The 14,322-nt window shown below is 49.8% G+C and overlaps 1 protein-coding gene across 1 annotated transcript in view; it reads right to left on the minus strand.

Moving 5' to 3' along the window:
- Window positions 1–11,320, minus strand: part of Ssc4d (scavenger receptor cysteine rich family member with 4 domains) — a 15,030-nt gene extending 3,710 nt beyond the window's left edge. The window contains exons 1-7 of the mRNA XM_021187149.1: window positions 11,108–11,320; window positions 6,499–6,743; window positions 4,691–4,726; window positions 4,202–4,507; window positions 2,630–2,707; window positions 2,125–2,439; window positions 622–699 (exon numbers count right to left, since the gene is read on the minus strand). Of these exons, the coding sequence (XP_021042808.1) occupies window positions 622–699; window positions 2,125–2,439; window positions 2,630–2,707; window positions 4,202–4,507; window positions 4,691–4,726; window positions 6,499–6,664 (979 nt within the window). The 5' untranslated portion in view covers window positions 6,665–6,743; window positions 11,108–11,320. The remainder of the gene's footprint in view (window positions 1–621; window positions 700–2,124; window positions 2,440–2,629; window positions 2,708–4,201; window positions 4,508–4,690; window positions 4,727–6,498; window positions 6,744–11,107) is intronic.
- Between the last annotated feature and the right edge of the window lie 3,002 nt (window positions 11,321–14,322).

A 14,322-nucleotide genomic window follows, 5' to 3' on the forward strand; every position in this document is an offset into this window, starting at 1 on the left:
TTTCTCTGTGTAGTCCTGGCTGTCCTGGAACTCACTTTGTAGACCAGGCTGGCCTCGAACTCAGAAATCCGCCTGCCTCTGCCTCCTGAGTGCTGGGATCAAAGGCGTGCGCCACCACGTCCGGCTTGGGCTTGTTCTTGATAGGCAGACAGTCAACCACCTGAGTTCCACCCCTCAACTTCAGAATTTTAAATTATTGTAATTTTAATCACACAGTGATTACCTGTAGTTTTAATTCCAAACTTACCTCTAACCTTGATTCCTGATTTGAGTTCCTGTACATGGGCTCTCAATTCCCCACCTTAACAGCAGCCCCTAATTTGACTCAAGCATTTTAAAGAAATCTTTAACGCCAGCACTCAAGAGGCAGAAGCAGGTGAATCTCTGTGAGTTGAGGGCCAGCCTCGTCTACAAAGGGAGTTCCAGGACTACAGAGAAAGCTCTTATCCACCCTTAATTCTTCAGAGCTCTGGGTGTCATCCGCTCCCATCTGCTCATCTCTACCATCTGCCCCGAAGCTTTCGCTCAAGTCCCTTTCCTGTGTCTCTAGAAGAGCTTCCTTAATTCCCATCCCTGCCTGTCTCATCCCAACCCTTCCAGCGGGGAGAGCGGACTCTTTACCTGCTGGCCCAGTGTGCCGTGCCCAGTCTTCTTTCGTGACAGACGGAGGCAGAGCTGTGGAAGTCGGAGGGCTTAGGACTAGAGCAGGAGAGAAGACAGAAGGGTCAGTCACAGGACCAACTTTACATCCAGGACTGGAATTCAATGAGCCCTGGCCAGCTTTGACAGCAGTCCTTAATGTGAGGTACAAAGACGCGCACGCAGGCCTGCTACATGCTTTTCATTTCTGTGTCCCTTAGAAGTCTAGTGGATACAAAATAGACGCAGAGCTGTGCCCACTAAGGATTCCCATGCTCATTTCTGAGGGATGCACAGCAAAAGGATTCCGCCAATTTTATGGCCTGGGATATAGGTTGGTTGGCAGAATGCTTGTGTAGCGAGCAGGAGGCCCTAGGTGCATTCTAATATCACATGAGATGGGTGTGGCTGTACATGTCTGCAATCCCAGCACTGGAGAGATGAAGGCTGGCCTGTAGGAAATGAAGGGTCATCCTTTAAGTACTGAGCTCAAGACTAGCCTAAGAGACTGATGAGGGGCATGAACTTCGTTGAGCAAGATCAGTTGTGATTCTGCTAGGGCTCCTGGTGCCTGTCAGGACCTTGACTTTACCATCTGTAAGCTCAGAATGATAGCTTTTGATTTGCTATCAAAATCACTTCCCATTTAATAGAAAAGAGCCTATTTGAGAAATCCCATGAATCTTTTTCTTTCTTTCTTTCCTTTCTTTCCTTCCTTCCTTTCTTTTTTTTTTTTCTTTCTCGCGACAGGGTTTCTCTGTATAGTCCTGGCTGTCCTGTAACTTACTCTGTAAACCAGGCTGGCCTCAAACTCAGAAATCCGCCTGCCTCTGCCTCCCGAGTGTTGGGATTAAAGGTGTGTGCCACCACTGCCTGGCTTGTTTTTTTTGTTTTTTTTGAGACAGGGTTTTATGTAGCCCAGGGAGTAGTAGAGCTGTAAGTATGTACCAGTAGGCCTGGTTTGTGTGGGGCTGGAAATTAAACCCAGGCCTTCATGCTTGTTAGGTAACTACCCCATCAGATAAGCTACATACTCTGCTCCAATGCTGCCCTTTAATTTGCTGAAAACACCTCCCAAATTGGAGAGGGTCCATGTGGGGGGGGGGCACAGTCTATTATTAGATTCTACAGATAGCTGGGCAGGGTTCTGCAGTTAGGCCCTTTGCAAGTAATCTTTGAGGGAGCATTCTAGAATATTATTGCTTTATTCTGAAATCACCCATGCAGAATACCTGGAAATTGCTAGAAAATTCTGGAAACATTCCTAATAACAGAGGAACAAGAGCTACCGAGAATGTGCGAATGAGTTATCTGAATTGCTTCCCCAGAGCAGGCCTGAATAGTAAAGGTAATTACAAAGCCTTTCTGGAGAGATAGCCAGCCCCTTTTCCCACTCAGCCCTTAATTTCTTCCAGTCCTCCCACCTTTACTCCTTCCGAAGACCCCGCCCCTGTAGGCTGGCCCCGCCCCCGCTGCCCCCGGCACCTGCACAGAGCACCCCAGCATCCTCATGGTGTCCGCAGTTGTGCACGCCCCAGCCTAGGCTCTGGCAGGCCGCCAGGCGGGGCTCGCCACCTTCGCAGTGAACGTTGTCCAGCAGGATATGCCCGGTACCATAGCCGAAAAAGGCATTAGTGGTGGCAGCCAAGGCGGCCCCACAGCCCAGCTGGCGGCACACCACAGCAGCATCCTGCAGCCCCCAGTCATCGTCGCATACAGTGCCCCAGACGCCACCATGCAGAATCTCCACTCGGCCTCGACACGGGCTGGCGCCGCCCACCAGGCGCACACTGCCCTCACCTGGTGATGGTGGATGGAGAGGGGTGAGGCAAGTAACACTTTACAGGGAAGGAGGCGTTTTTTCATCTCCTTCATCAGCACCAGGTCTCCCCAGGGACAGCAACCTGGACTACAGGACCAAAACCCCACAGCAGGGGTAAGCTAGCTAGCCCACCCGCTTGGCCGAGCCTCACACTACCGTATGACTTACCTTTTCCATTTTGGAGGGCTGTAGAGGGTGCCATACTGGTTAATACCTTCCTTGTTGGGGGCTGTGTGTGCAAGAATTCTGCAGAGAAAGCAAGGGGAAGCAACGATACAGGGATCAATGGTAAGAATACACTTGAACGTGTCTGTCCTCTTATCTCTGGAATGCTGGGATTTCAGGGCTGTGTCACCATGTCTAAGGCCCAGATTCTCTATTTTTTTTTTTTTTTTTTTTTTGGTTTTTTGAGAAACCCTATACAGGGTTTCTCTGTATAGCCCTGGCTGTCCTGGAACTCACTTTGTAGACCAGNACAGGGTTTCTCTGTATAGCCCTGGCTGTCCTGGAACTCACTTTGTAGACCAGGCTGGCCTCGAACTCAGAAATCCGCCTGCTTCTGCCTCCCAAGTGCTGGGATTAAAGGCGTGTGCCACCATGCCCGGCCAGATTCTCTATTTTTTGATGTGTGTGTATGCGCACATGTGCGTGCTGAAAGCGCTTGTGAGTGTAGTGCATGTGTGGCATATGAATGTGTGTGTAGGTCCAAGGACCCATGCGCGCGCACGTGGAGACTCCATGCCGGGTGCCTTTTATTGCTATTCATTTAATTTATGGAGTTGCTTTTAATATTTTTTAGATTTATTTATTTCATGAGTCTGAGTGCTTGGTATGTATGTTTGTACACCATGTACATGCCTAGTGTCTGCAGAGATCAGAAGCGTTCTGGATGGCTGTGAGCTACCATGTGGATGCTGGGAACGGACTCCCAGGTCCTCTGCGAGTCCTCCTCCTCCTCCTCCTCCTCCTCTTTCTCCTCTTAACCATCGAGCCATCTCTGCAGCCCCTTTATTTACTTTTATTTTATGGACATGGTTGTTTTGCCTTTTTGTATGTCTGGGCCTCACATGGGTGTAGTGCCTATAGGGGCCAGAAGAGGGTGCGAGATGGAGGATGAATGTGAGCCACCCTGTGGGTGCTGGGACTCAAACCTGGGTCCTCAGGAAAAGCAGCATGTGCTCTGAATTACAGAGCCACGTCTCCAGTCCTGTAAGCCCAAGTCCTAATGCAGTTGGCAACCCCCGGGAACTTCCTAGAAACATTAAAGTTTTAGAATCAGAAAGTCTAGGATCCAGCCACAGCTTCTGTTTTCATTAAGACTTGCTGGCTAGAAAATGGCTCTCAAAGTCGACTCTGAGTTTCTGTGGTAGCTCTAAGCTCAATAGATAGAGCTTATGATCAGGGTGACCCCAGTGGTCTGGCTTATAAAGCTAAGGCTAGTGTGATGGTACAGGTTTGGAATACCAGCAGTCAGCACACGGAGGGAGGAGAATCAGGTGGTCCAGGCCAGCCAAGCCTATATCAGGCTTCATCTCAAATAGATAGATAGATAGACAGATGGATTGGAACACAGCTCAGTAATAAATCTCTTGCCTTGCATGTGGCTCCGTGGTAAAGTCATTGCCTAGCATACATGAGGCCACAGGTTCAATCCCTAGCCATGGAAACTCTGGTGCAATCAAGCCCCATATGGAACCCTGCTAGCTTCTTGGCCACCACAGTCCCCCTTCCTTTCCTCACCATCACACAGGACAGCCACATCTTCATAGTGAAAGCAGTTGTGGACACCCCAGCCCCTGCTGCCACACTCGCTCAGAGACGCTTCCTGTCCGCGGCACTCCACATTATCCAGGAAAATGGGCCCTCTGCCCTGGCCAAAGGCGAGGGGCCGCGGCACCGGCAACGCCAGGCCACAGCCCAACTGACGACACACCACGTTGGCATCTACAACGTCCCAGTCATCGTCGCAAACACTGCCCCAGGAGCCGCTGTGCATGACCTCCAGGCGCCCTCGGCAGCGGCTTGGGCCCCCTACCAGCCTCAGCTCTGTAAAAAAAAAAAACAGAGACAAGCTGGTGCAGTGGGGAATCGGGAGCCCAAACTACGGGATGCTACGGGAGACGGGATGCCACGGGAGACGGGATGCCTCGGGAGCCTCCTATCAAGCTGGCATGGGGCCACGCCAGCTTGAAAATATCCATGAGGATGAGAGGAAGTGGCAGGACCTACCTGGAAAGGGCAGTGCAGTGGGCTGGAGGGCACTGGCTGAAACAGACAGGGAAGGATGTGAGTCTTTGTCCATCTCTGGAGGACTGTTCTTTTCACACAGCTTCCCCTTCCCCAGGGGTCTCACTGTAACTCCCCTGCTCTTGAGGTCTCATTCGTCAAAGGCCTCATCGCCTCTTTCTGGGACCACTCCATCAACCTCCTTATTCCAGCGCTCCACAGCCCACGGAACCATTTGTCTATTAGATGGCAAAACCTCATGAGTACTCTCTGCTACCTACAGGAGTTTTAGCCCCTGAGGCTTCTCTCTCAACAAAGCAGAGTTTTGATATCACTTTTTCTTTTTCTTTTTTTTTTTTTAAAGATTTATTTATTTATTATATGTAAGTACACTGTAGCTGACTTCAGACACTCCAGAAGAGGGCATCAGATCTTGTTACGGATGGTTGTGAGCCACCATGTGGTTGCTGGGATTTGAACTCCAGACCTTCGGGAGAGCAGTCGGGTGCTCTTACCCACTGAGCCATCTCACCAGCCCCCACTTTTTCTTTTTAAGAATTCATTGATTTATTTATTTTACATTTTCTTTCTTCCTTCCTTCCTTCCCCCCCCTTTCTTTCTTTTTTTTCCCCAGACAGGGTTTCTCTGTGTAGCCCTGGCTGTCTTAGACGAGGCTGGTCTCAAACTCAAGAGACCCACCTGCTTCTGCTTAGTGAGTGCTGGGATTACAAGGAGTGAGTGTGGCATCTCTGAGGAATTACAAATTTAAAATTGCATTCATATGTGTGTATGTGTGTAGAGGTCAAAGGATCACTGCCATTAATTGAACGTAGATGGTTCTAGCAAGTGCCTTTATCTGCCAAGCTACCTCACTGGCCATTTTTGTATTGTTGTTTTTAAAACTTATTTTTATTTTAATGGGTGAGGGTTTTGCCCACGTTTCTGTACATGAAGAACCACATGCAGTACCAAGAGAGGCCAGAAGAGGGCATCAGATCTCTGGAGCAGAAGTGACAAATGTTTACAAATGTGCCACTATGAGGGTGCTGGATTGAATTTGGGTCTTCTGGAAGAGCAGCCAGTCCTGTGCTCTTAGCCAGAGAACCATATTCTCCAGTCCCTTCTTAATAATTTCTTGAGATAGAGTCTTATAGCCAAGGCTAACCTGGACCTTACTGTGTAGATAAAAATTTTTATCCTCCTGCTGCTCCTACCAAGTGTGTGCGTGTGTGTGTGTGTGTGTGTGTGTGTGTGTGTGCGCACATTAATGTGTCATGTCCATGAATGATGGGCATGAATGCTGGCATGTGCATGCCCTATGGCACATGTTAAGGTTGTAGGACAGCTTTCGGAGCTGGTTCTTTCTTTCTACCTTGTGGATACCAGGATCTTGCTAAGGTGCCCAGTCTCGGTGACAAGCAGCACCCCTACTGCCGAGCCATCTTGCCTGTCCTGGTTTTGTTTATTGTTGGGTGTTTGTTTGTTTGTTTTGAAACAGGGATACTCTGTATAACCCTGACTGTAGACCAGGCTGGCCTCGCACCCACAGAAATCCGCCGGCATCCTGAGCACTGGGATTAAAGGCGCATGCCACCACACTTGTTGTTTTAAGTCAGGGTCTCATGTAGCCCAGGCTAGCCTGGGAACGGATGTGTAGCTGAGGATGACCTTGCTCTTCTGACCTTTCTGCTTCCACTTCCCAAGTACTGGGATTACAAACGTGTACCACCATGCCCGGACTCCCACCATAGTTGGACAGCGTGGGAAACAGAGCTAGAAAGAAGTGGCAGGGAGTGGCTGGGAACACTTACCCAGTGGGAACAGAAGAAGGAAGGACAGTGCTGGGGAGAGGGGCAGGGGGACAGCACCCCCATCCCCCGGCTTCCATCCCCTGCTCCATCCATCAGGCTGGGGGCCAATTTGCATCTCTGCTTCTTTGGGTGTCCAGCCAATGGGTGGCCTTTCCGACAGTCCCATCAAGGATCTGAGGAGAAGTCACAGCTGGAACATCTGTGACTCAAGATCCTGCGTGTTTACTTCCAGCTGCATGGGCCAGCTGCAGGGGGAAGGACATATCCATATGGGGTTGACATTCCTGGTGGAGGCAAAGACAGGTGCAAGAGCTAGGAGATGAGAAAGATGGATCTGGGTCCGGATGCGGCTCGGCAGAACGCTAGCCTAGAATCCGCACTGAGAATCTACAGTATGGCTCAGCCATAGAGGGCCTACCCAGGATCCCCCTCCCTGTTGGAGAGCTGGGGGTTATGGCTCAGTGGTAGAGTCCTTGCTGAACTCACGTAGGCTCTGGGTCCATTCCCAATACCACAAACGGGAAAGGAAAACAAAAAAAGAGAAATTCACTAGGGGCTGCATTTGGCTGTAGCTAAGGCTATGCAAAGGAGACAAAGGATGCCAAGCACAGTGGCCTGTGGCTCAGTGTTCATTCTCCAGGCCTTCACATCCCCAAGTGTGGTTGGCACCAAGGGTAGTACTTGAATAACCCAGTTAATTTTAAGGGGTTGTAGGTATGCCGGGCGTGGTGGCTCACGCCTTTAATCCCAGCACTTGGGAGGCAGAGGCAGGTGGATTTCTGAGTTCAAGGCCACCCTGGTCTACAGAGTTCCAGGACAGCGGGGGCTATACAGAGAAACCCTGTCTCCAAAAACCAAAAAAAAAAAAAAAGGGGTTGTAGGTATGTATTTAGACTTTATTTATTTACCTATTTATTTTATTATTATCTTGTTGTTTGTTTGTTTGTTTTGAAACAGGGTCTCTCTGCATAGCCCTGGCTGTCCTGAAATTTATTATGTAAATCAGGCTGGCCTCGAACTCAGAGATTTACCTGTCTCTGCCTGCCTCTAAGTGCTGGGATCTAAGGCGGGCGCCACCATCGCCCAGTAGATATTATTTTCATTGCTCCTGTGTGTATGTGTGTCTGTATGTGTGTGTTGTGTCTGTATATATGTCTGGGTGTCTGTAGGCATGGGGGTGTCAGGGTGTTGATGTGTGTCTGTGTGTGTGGGTGTAGGGTGTGTCTGTGTGGGCCTGGGTATGGTGGTGGGGCTTCGACCAAGGGATTCATACGGGCTAAGCAAGTGCTCTATCCAGCAGCATGGCTGCTTCTTTTGTTGTTTAGACTGGTTCATGTAGTCCAGGTTAGCCTCCAGTTTGTTATGAAGTCAAGCATGATCTTGTGATCCTTTTGCCTACACCTCCTGAGTGCTCAGATTACATAGCACTACACCCCATGTTATGTTGTGGATCCAACCCAGGGCCTCCTGCAAGATCGGCAAGCACCCTAGTAACTTAGTTAACTACCTACCTTCCTACTTTGTTGGTTTTGTTTGTTTGTTTGTTTTTGGTTTTTTTTTTGAGACAGGGTTTCTCTGTGTAGTCCTGGCTGTCTGGTAACTCACTTAGTAGACCAGGCTGGCCTCGAACTCAGAAATCTGCCTGCCTCTGCCTCTGCCTCCCAAGTGCTCTAAGTGAAGATTCTGTCTCAAAAAATAAGGCACAGAGAATGATTATGGAAGACAGCTGACATCAACCTCGACCTCCCATGTGCATTATATGTTCTCTCTCTCTCTCTCTCTCTCTCTCTCTCTCTCTTTCACACACACACACACACACACACACACACACACACACTGGAGCCAGGAAGATCAAGAGTCCAAGGTCGGGTTGAAGACCACTTCCTGCTCTTCCAGAGGACCCAGGTACGTTCCCAGCACCCACGTGGTGACACATAACCACCCTAATTCCAGTTCCAGAGGAGCTGATTTGCAATTCTGACCATCATAGGTACCAAGCACACACACACTGCACACATACACCCCACTGCTACAGATTAAATAGACAGACAAAATATTTTTTAAAAAGAGTTCAAGGTCATCCTCAGATACATTGCAAGATGGAAATCAGCCTGGGCTCCAGAGACCCTGTCTCAGAAGTCAGACAGAAAATAGAAAAGAAGAAAAGGAGAGAAAAGACAAGAAGTCTGGTTACGGTGATTCACTTCTTCCACAGGAGGACTGTCACAAGTTTGAGGCAAGGCTTGGCTACCTACAGAGCACCAGGCCAGCTTGAACTATACAGGAGACTGAGGTCCAGGCTTAGCTCTCAATCTCTTTCAAAAACTAAGTAAGTAAATAAATCAATCGCAGAGACAGGCAGACCTCTATGAGTTGGAGAGCCCGCCTAAAAGAGAGTTCCAGACCAGCCAGGGCCTGGCTGAAAATAAATGACTAACTAAACATATAAATGAGAAAAAAAAAAAATCTCTACCTGTGACTCTCAGTGAAAGTTTACATAGTGTGTGCTCTCTGCACCCAGACGGTCGCACGCACAGGTGTCCCTCTCCTTTCGGCCTTCAGCAGGAGTGTGGATCTGGGTGTTGAGACTTTGGGCAGGGGGCAGGTGGAGGCTGTTCCGGAAGCTGACCAGCCTCTCAGGACTCCAGACAGTGAGAGTCAGGCCAGAAGCACAGATGCGGAAGAAAGCTGGCGGGCTAAGTGGGCAGGACCCGGGGCTTGCGTGGGCTGGAGAAGAGAAGCGGGCACCTGCCTCCCAGACACTGTGGGGGTTGGCATGGCAGGAACCGGTAGAGGAAAAAATGTTCCTGTGTGGGATCCCTGGAGTCCGAGGTGCCCAGGGCCATCGTGCATGCCCCTCCCTGGAGAATCTCTCCCTGGCTTTTGACTTCACTCTGGCATGCAGACAGTGCATGCGGGCAGAGAGGCGAAAACCGATCCGGCTGCGGACACGGGGTTTTCAACGCGCCATTCATGGAAGCCCAGGATAGCCCCCAGAAGAATAATTCACCTTTTGTGTTCCTCCTGCCCTGACTGGGGACAGCTGGGATACGGGAACCGAGAACTGTAAGAAGCATGGCAGCTACCAGCCAATCTTTTCTGGTGGGGATAGTTTCCTGGGCCTTCCCAGGGCTCCCAGGCCACCCACTTCTAAGGTTCCCCTCCCTCCCTGAGCGATGGCCATCTTCCAAGGCCCCTGCCAGAAAGCTTCAGCTGGATCTATGGTATTTGCTTCTGAGGCCTAGGAGCCGGTGAGAAAGCCACTCTCCCCCGAAATAGCCTGCAGGGACTTCAAACCCCAAGACAGCTGGACTCTTTCAGGGCATGCTCAGGGAATAAAGCCTCAGCCCACACACAGCCTTCATTCATGACGCCTATACTTCATTCTTATGCTCAGGGACAGGAATAGAGGTTGCTTCATCCCTGCCCTAAATGGCTTTTTTTGTTTGTTTGTTTTTGAGAGCCGGTTTTAAACTCTTAAGTGGCCAAAGATGACCTTGAACTCAGATGGAACCTCCCCGTTTCCACCCCTGAATGCTAGGATCATAGGCACTTGCCACATCACGTCTGCCTTGCAGGGGTCTTTTAAAAAAAAACGTGTGTTCTTATTTTATGAGTACGGGTGTTTTGCCCGCAGGTGTATAGAGGCAGCATCTATGTACCTGGTGTCTGGGGAGGCCAGAAGAGGCCATTGAGCCCTTAGGACTAGAGTTATAGACCTCTGTAAGTCGCCATGTGATTGCTGGGAATCAGACCCTGGGCCTCTGTAAGAGCAGCAGGTGTTCTTAAACTACTGATTCAGGGTTCTTGAATGTTCTCAGAATTCCTTTTAGCCCAGGTGGGGCAGGTGATTAGGCTGTCATGAAGCCTCTTTGTTCTTTTTGTTTTGTTTTGTTTTGTTTTGTTTTTTTCGAGACAAGGTTTCTCTGTATAGCTCTGGCTATCCTGGAACTCACTTTGTAGACCAGGCTGGCCTCGAACTCAGAAATCCGCCTGCCTCTGCCTCGAGTGCTGGGATTAAAGGCGTGCGCCACCACGCCCAGCCTGCCTCTTTGTTCTTATTGGCAAAATGGTCTCATATTCTTTCCCTTATACTTGTTGCCACATTAAATGGGTAATGTTTTATAAAAGGTTTCCCCAGTGTCTGGCCCCGCTCTAATATGCTAGCTACTGCTATGAATGTCCCCACCTGACCTCCAAGACAAGAGCCAGATCTCCTTCAATAGTTGTACATGGCACAGGGTGTTCAGAAAGTGTTTGTCGAGTGGCTGAATGAAATTGTGGCTATGACGTCATGGGATGAAACAGAAGGGTCTCAGGAAGTAGTCAGTGAGTTGGCTCAGCAGGTAAAGGTGATTGCTGCCAAGCCTGATGACCTAAGTTCAATTCCTGGGACCCACATGCCAGAAGGAGAAACACTCTTGCAAGTTGCCCTGTGACTGTCACTTGTGCATGCCTGCACACACATACATAAATAAATGCAATATTGAGAATTTTTTTTTTTTTTTTTAAAGAAAGGGTTCTGGAGGTTTGCAAAGGAGATTGCTATTACACAGAGAGAACACACACACACACACACACATACACACACAAACTGAAGCACTCATACCTGTAGGGATGTTCTGGGTTCTTTCTGTCCCTTCGTCTCCAGATAATCCAAGTTTCAATCACTGCCTCCGCTCTGGGGACTTTAGGAGGGGGAAGGGCCCCCGAGATGCAGATCAGCACAGACTTTTCTTCTTTTCTTTCCGTAGAAGAGGCAGTATCCTTGGCCATGGGGCTGCCGGTGGCCCCAGCCTGTCCCCACCTGACCTTGGGGGCAGAGAGGCTAAGGGAGAGTAGAAGTGGTCTGCAGTGCAGTGAGCAGCCCCGGAGGAAGGGCACCGGGGGGAAGAGGAGGAGCTAGGAGGCCAGGTGCCCCTCCTCCCTCTGCCATCTCTCCCCTCTGGGCTCAGGTTGCAGAGAAGCTCTTCACCCCTGTGCAGGACAGCCGAGAGAGCAACAGACATTGGTGATGGAGAGGCAGCCTGGGTTACAGTGTGAGATCAAGGTCATCCCCAGCTACCTAGAGAGATCCTCTCGCAGCATAAAGAAATGAAGGTGGGGGTAAGGGAAAGGATCAGCATTGGGAGTAGGCGAGGTGGCTCAGAGGGTGAAGATGTTGGCTGTGCAGGCCTGGCAAATTCAGTTCAATCCCCAGACTCCACAGAATATCGAAAATCCAGGCTTGGCGGAGCACTCCTTTAATCCCAGTACTCGAAAGGCAGAGGCAAGTGGATCTCTGGGAGTTTGAGGCCAGCCTGATCTACATAGTGAATGCCAGGACAGCCAAGGCTATGTAGAGACTCTTATCTCAAAAACAAATCAAAACAAAAATAAAACACCAAGAAGAACAAAATCTTTTTAGAAGTAAAACTTCCCCCCTTTTGAGTGTTTTGCTTGCATATCTGCCTGTGTATCGAATTCAGGCCTTGTGCCTTTGGAAGTGAGAGGAGGGCGTTGGCTCCCCTGAGGCTGCAGACAGTTGTGAGCTGCCCTGTGGGCATTAGGAATAGAACCTGGGTCCTTTGCAATAGCAGCAACTTCTCTAACCACTGAGCCGTCTCTCTAACCCTCCCTGTATCTTTTATTTATGTATATGTATATGTGCCTGCATAAGTTTATGTGTGTCTTGTACCTGCTGAGACTGGAGTTACAAATGGTTGTGGGATACCATGTGGGTGCTGGGAACCAGACCAAGGTCTTCTAGGATCATCAAACCTTCTTTTTGTTTTTTTAAATGATGTCTGTAGCATTTTTTTTTTTTTTAAGATTTATTTATTATATGTAAGCACACTGTAGCTGTACTTCAGACACTCCAGAAGAGGGCGTCAGATCTTGTTACGGATGGTTATGAGCCACCATGTGGTTGCTGGGATTTGAACTCCGGACCTTTGGAAGAGCAGTCGGGTGCTCTTACCCACTGAGCCATCTCACCAGCCCTCATCAAACCTTCTAACTACTGACCCTTTTCTCTGTGTAGCCCTGGCTGTCCTGGAACTCACTCTGTAGACCAGGCTGGCCTCAAACTCAGAAATCTGCCTGCCTCTGTCTCCCGAGTGGTGGGATTAGAGGTGCATGCTACTGCTGCCACCACCACTACTCAGATATTTATCTTTAAAGGGTGATTAATGTGTACGTGTGTGTGTGTGTGTGTGTGTGTGTGTGTGTTAGTGTATTCCATGTGCAAATGGAGGTTTGAAGAGGCCAGGAGAGGTCAAATCCCCTGTAGCTGGAGTGACAGATGGTTTGGAAGCCACCCGATGTGGGTGCTGGGAACCGAACTCTGGTCCTCTAGAGGAGCAAGAAGTGCTCACCATTACTGAGCTACCTCTCAGTCTCCCTCCCTCTCTGTGTGGATTCCAGGGATGAGCGCAGACCCTCAGACTCTGAGGCAGGCATTTTCATCTGCTGCTGCGTCATCTGCCGAGTCATCCCAACAGCTGCCCTTGTTTATTTTTGCCAGACTCCCTCTTACTTCATAACCAAGGCTGGCTTCAAACACGATCCTCCTGCTTCAGTCCCCCCAAGCGATGTTGTTTCAGGAGTGGATCACCCCCAGGCCTTACAAATCTCTGACTTTTCCCCCTGGTAGGCAGGTTACCCAAGTTCAGGGAGGAAAGGGGATGTGAGTTCGAGGCACAGGTTAACTTTGCTCTGTTCCCAGCACAGCCATCAAACACAGCAGTGGATAACAAGCCTGCCAAGCCCAGGCCCGACTCCTAGGAACCATTAGCCCTTCTGTAATTCCTGCCAGGAGAGGTGTTGTCTGTTGGTAGTTTGTCTGGACCCCACCCCTACGGTTACCTGGCAGCAGCCAGGTAAGCCTGGCTCACTATAAGAGGGGCTGCTGGGCCCCTCCTCCCTCTCTCCATGTGGTCATGACCGACCTCTACTTCTCTGCTCTCTCCTTCTCTCTGCCTTTCTCTCCCTCTGCTACCCTCTTAACTCCCCTCCCCATTCCCTGAATAAACTCTATTCTATACTGTACTGTCGTGTGGCTGGTCCCTCAGGGGGAAGGGATGCCTCAGCATGGGCCCGCTGAGGCAGCCCCTACCCCCACATCCAGACAGAACATAACTTGATAGCTCTTTCTCTTTTTATGATCACAACACTGTCGACAGCTGCCTCTGATGGGTGTCCATCCCTCCTCCCTCCCAGCGCTGACCACATCATGTATCGGCTTCAGCGTGTCAATACTCTCACACGCCATGGCCAGCATCTTAGCCTGGTACCCTCAGAGTCCTGCCTGGCCCGCCTCACTGGCCTTCTAGGTTCATCTCCCAGGACCTGGGCATTTCTGCAGGCCCACCTGAGCGTCTTTCTCCATCATGGCTCACACAGCTGCCTCTGCCTAACCAGGGCTTGTTGCTTATGCCCCGTAAAATGAGTGGAACAAACATTGTCCCTCAAATGTACTCAGGTGAATAATTTGTCCTTTGATAATTGTGCCAAGCCGTACTAAAACCAAAGCCTGCACAAGGCCCTGGATTACACTCCCAGTGTCTCAAAAATAAAATAAGAAATCAAAGTTGGGTAGGGCAATAGCCTGTCTAGAATCCTAGCACTCAACACGGAGGCAGGAGGATCCTGCTGTTTGTTTGGGACAGGATCTCACTATGTGACTCTGGCTGGCCTGGAATTGGCCTCAAACTTACAGAGATCCACCTGCCTCTGCCTCCTGAGTTTTGGAGTTTTATGTATTCGTTTGTTTGGTTTTTTTTTTTTTTTTTTTTTGAGATAGAGTCTCACCATGTAACCCCGACTAACAGAAATCCACCTGCC

Source organism: Mus pahari, chromosome 23, assembly GCF_900095145.1.
Source record: "Mus pahari chromosome 23, PAHARI_EIJ_v1.1, whole genome shotgun sequence".
Lineage (NCBI taxonomy): Eukaryota > Metazoa > Chordata > Mammalia > Rodentia > Muridae > Mus > Mus pahari.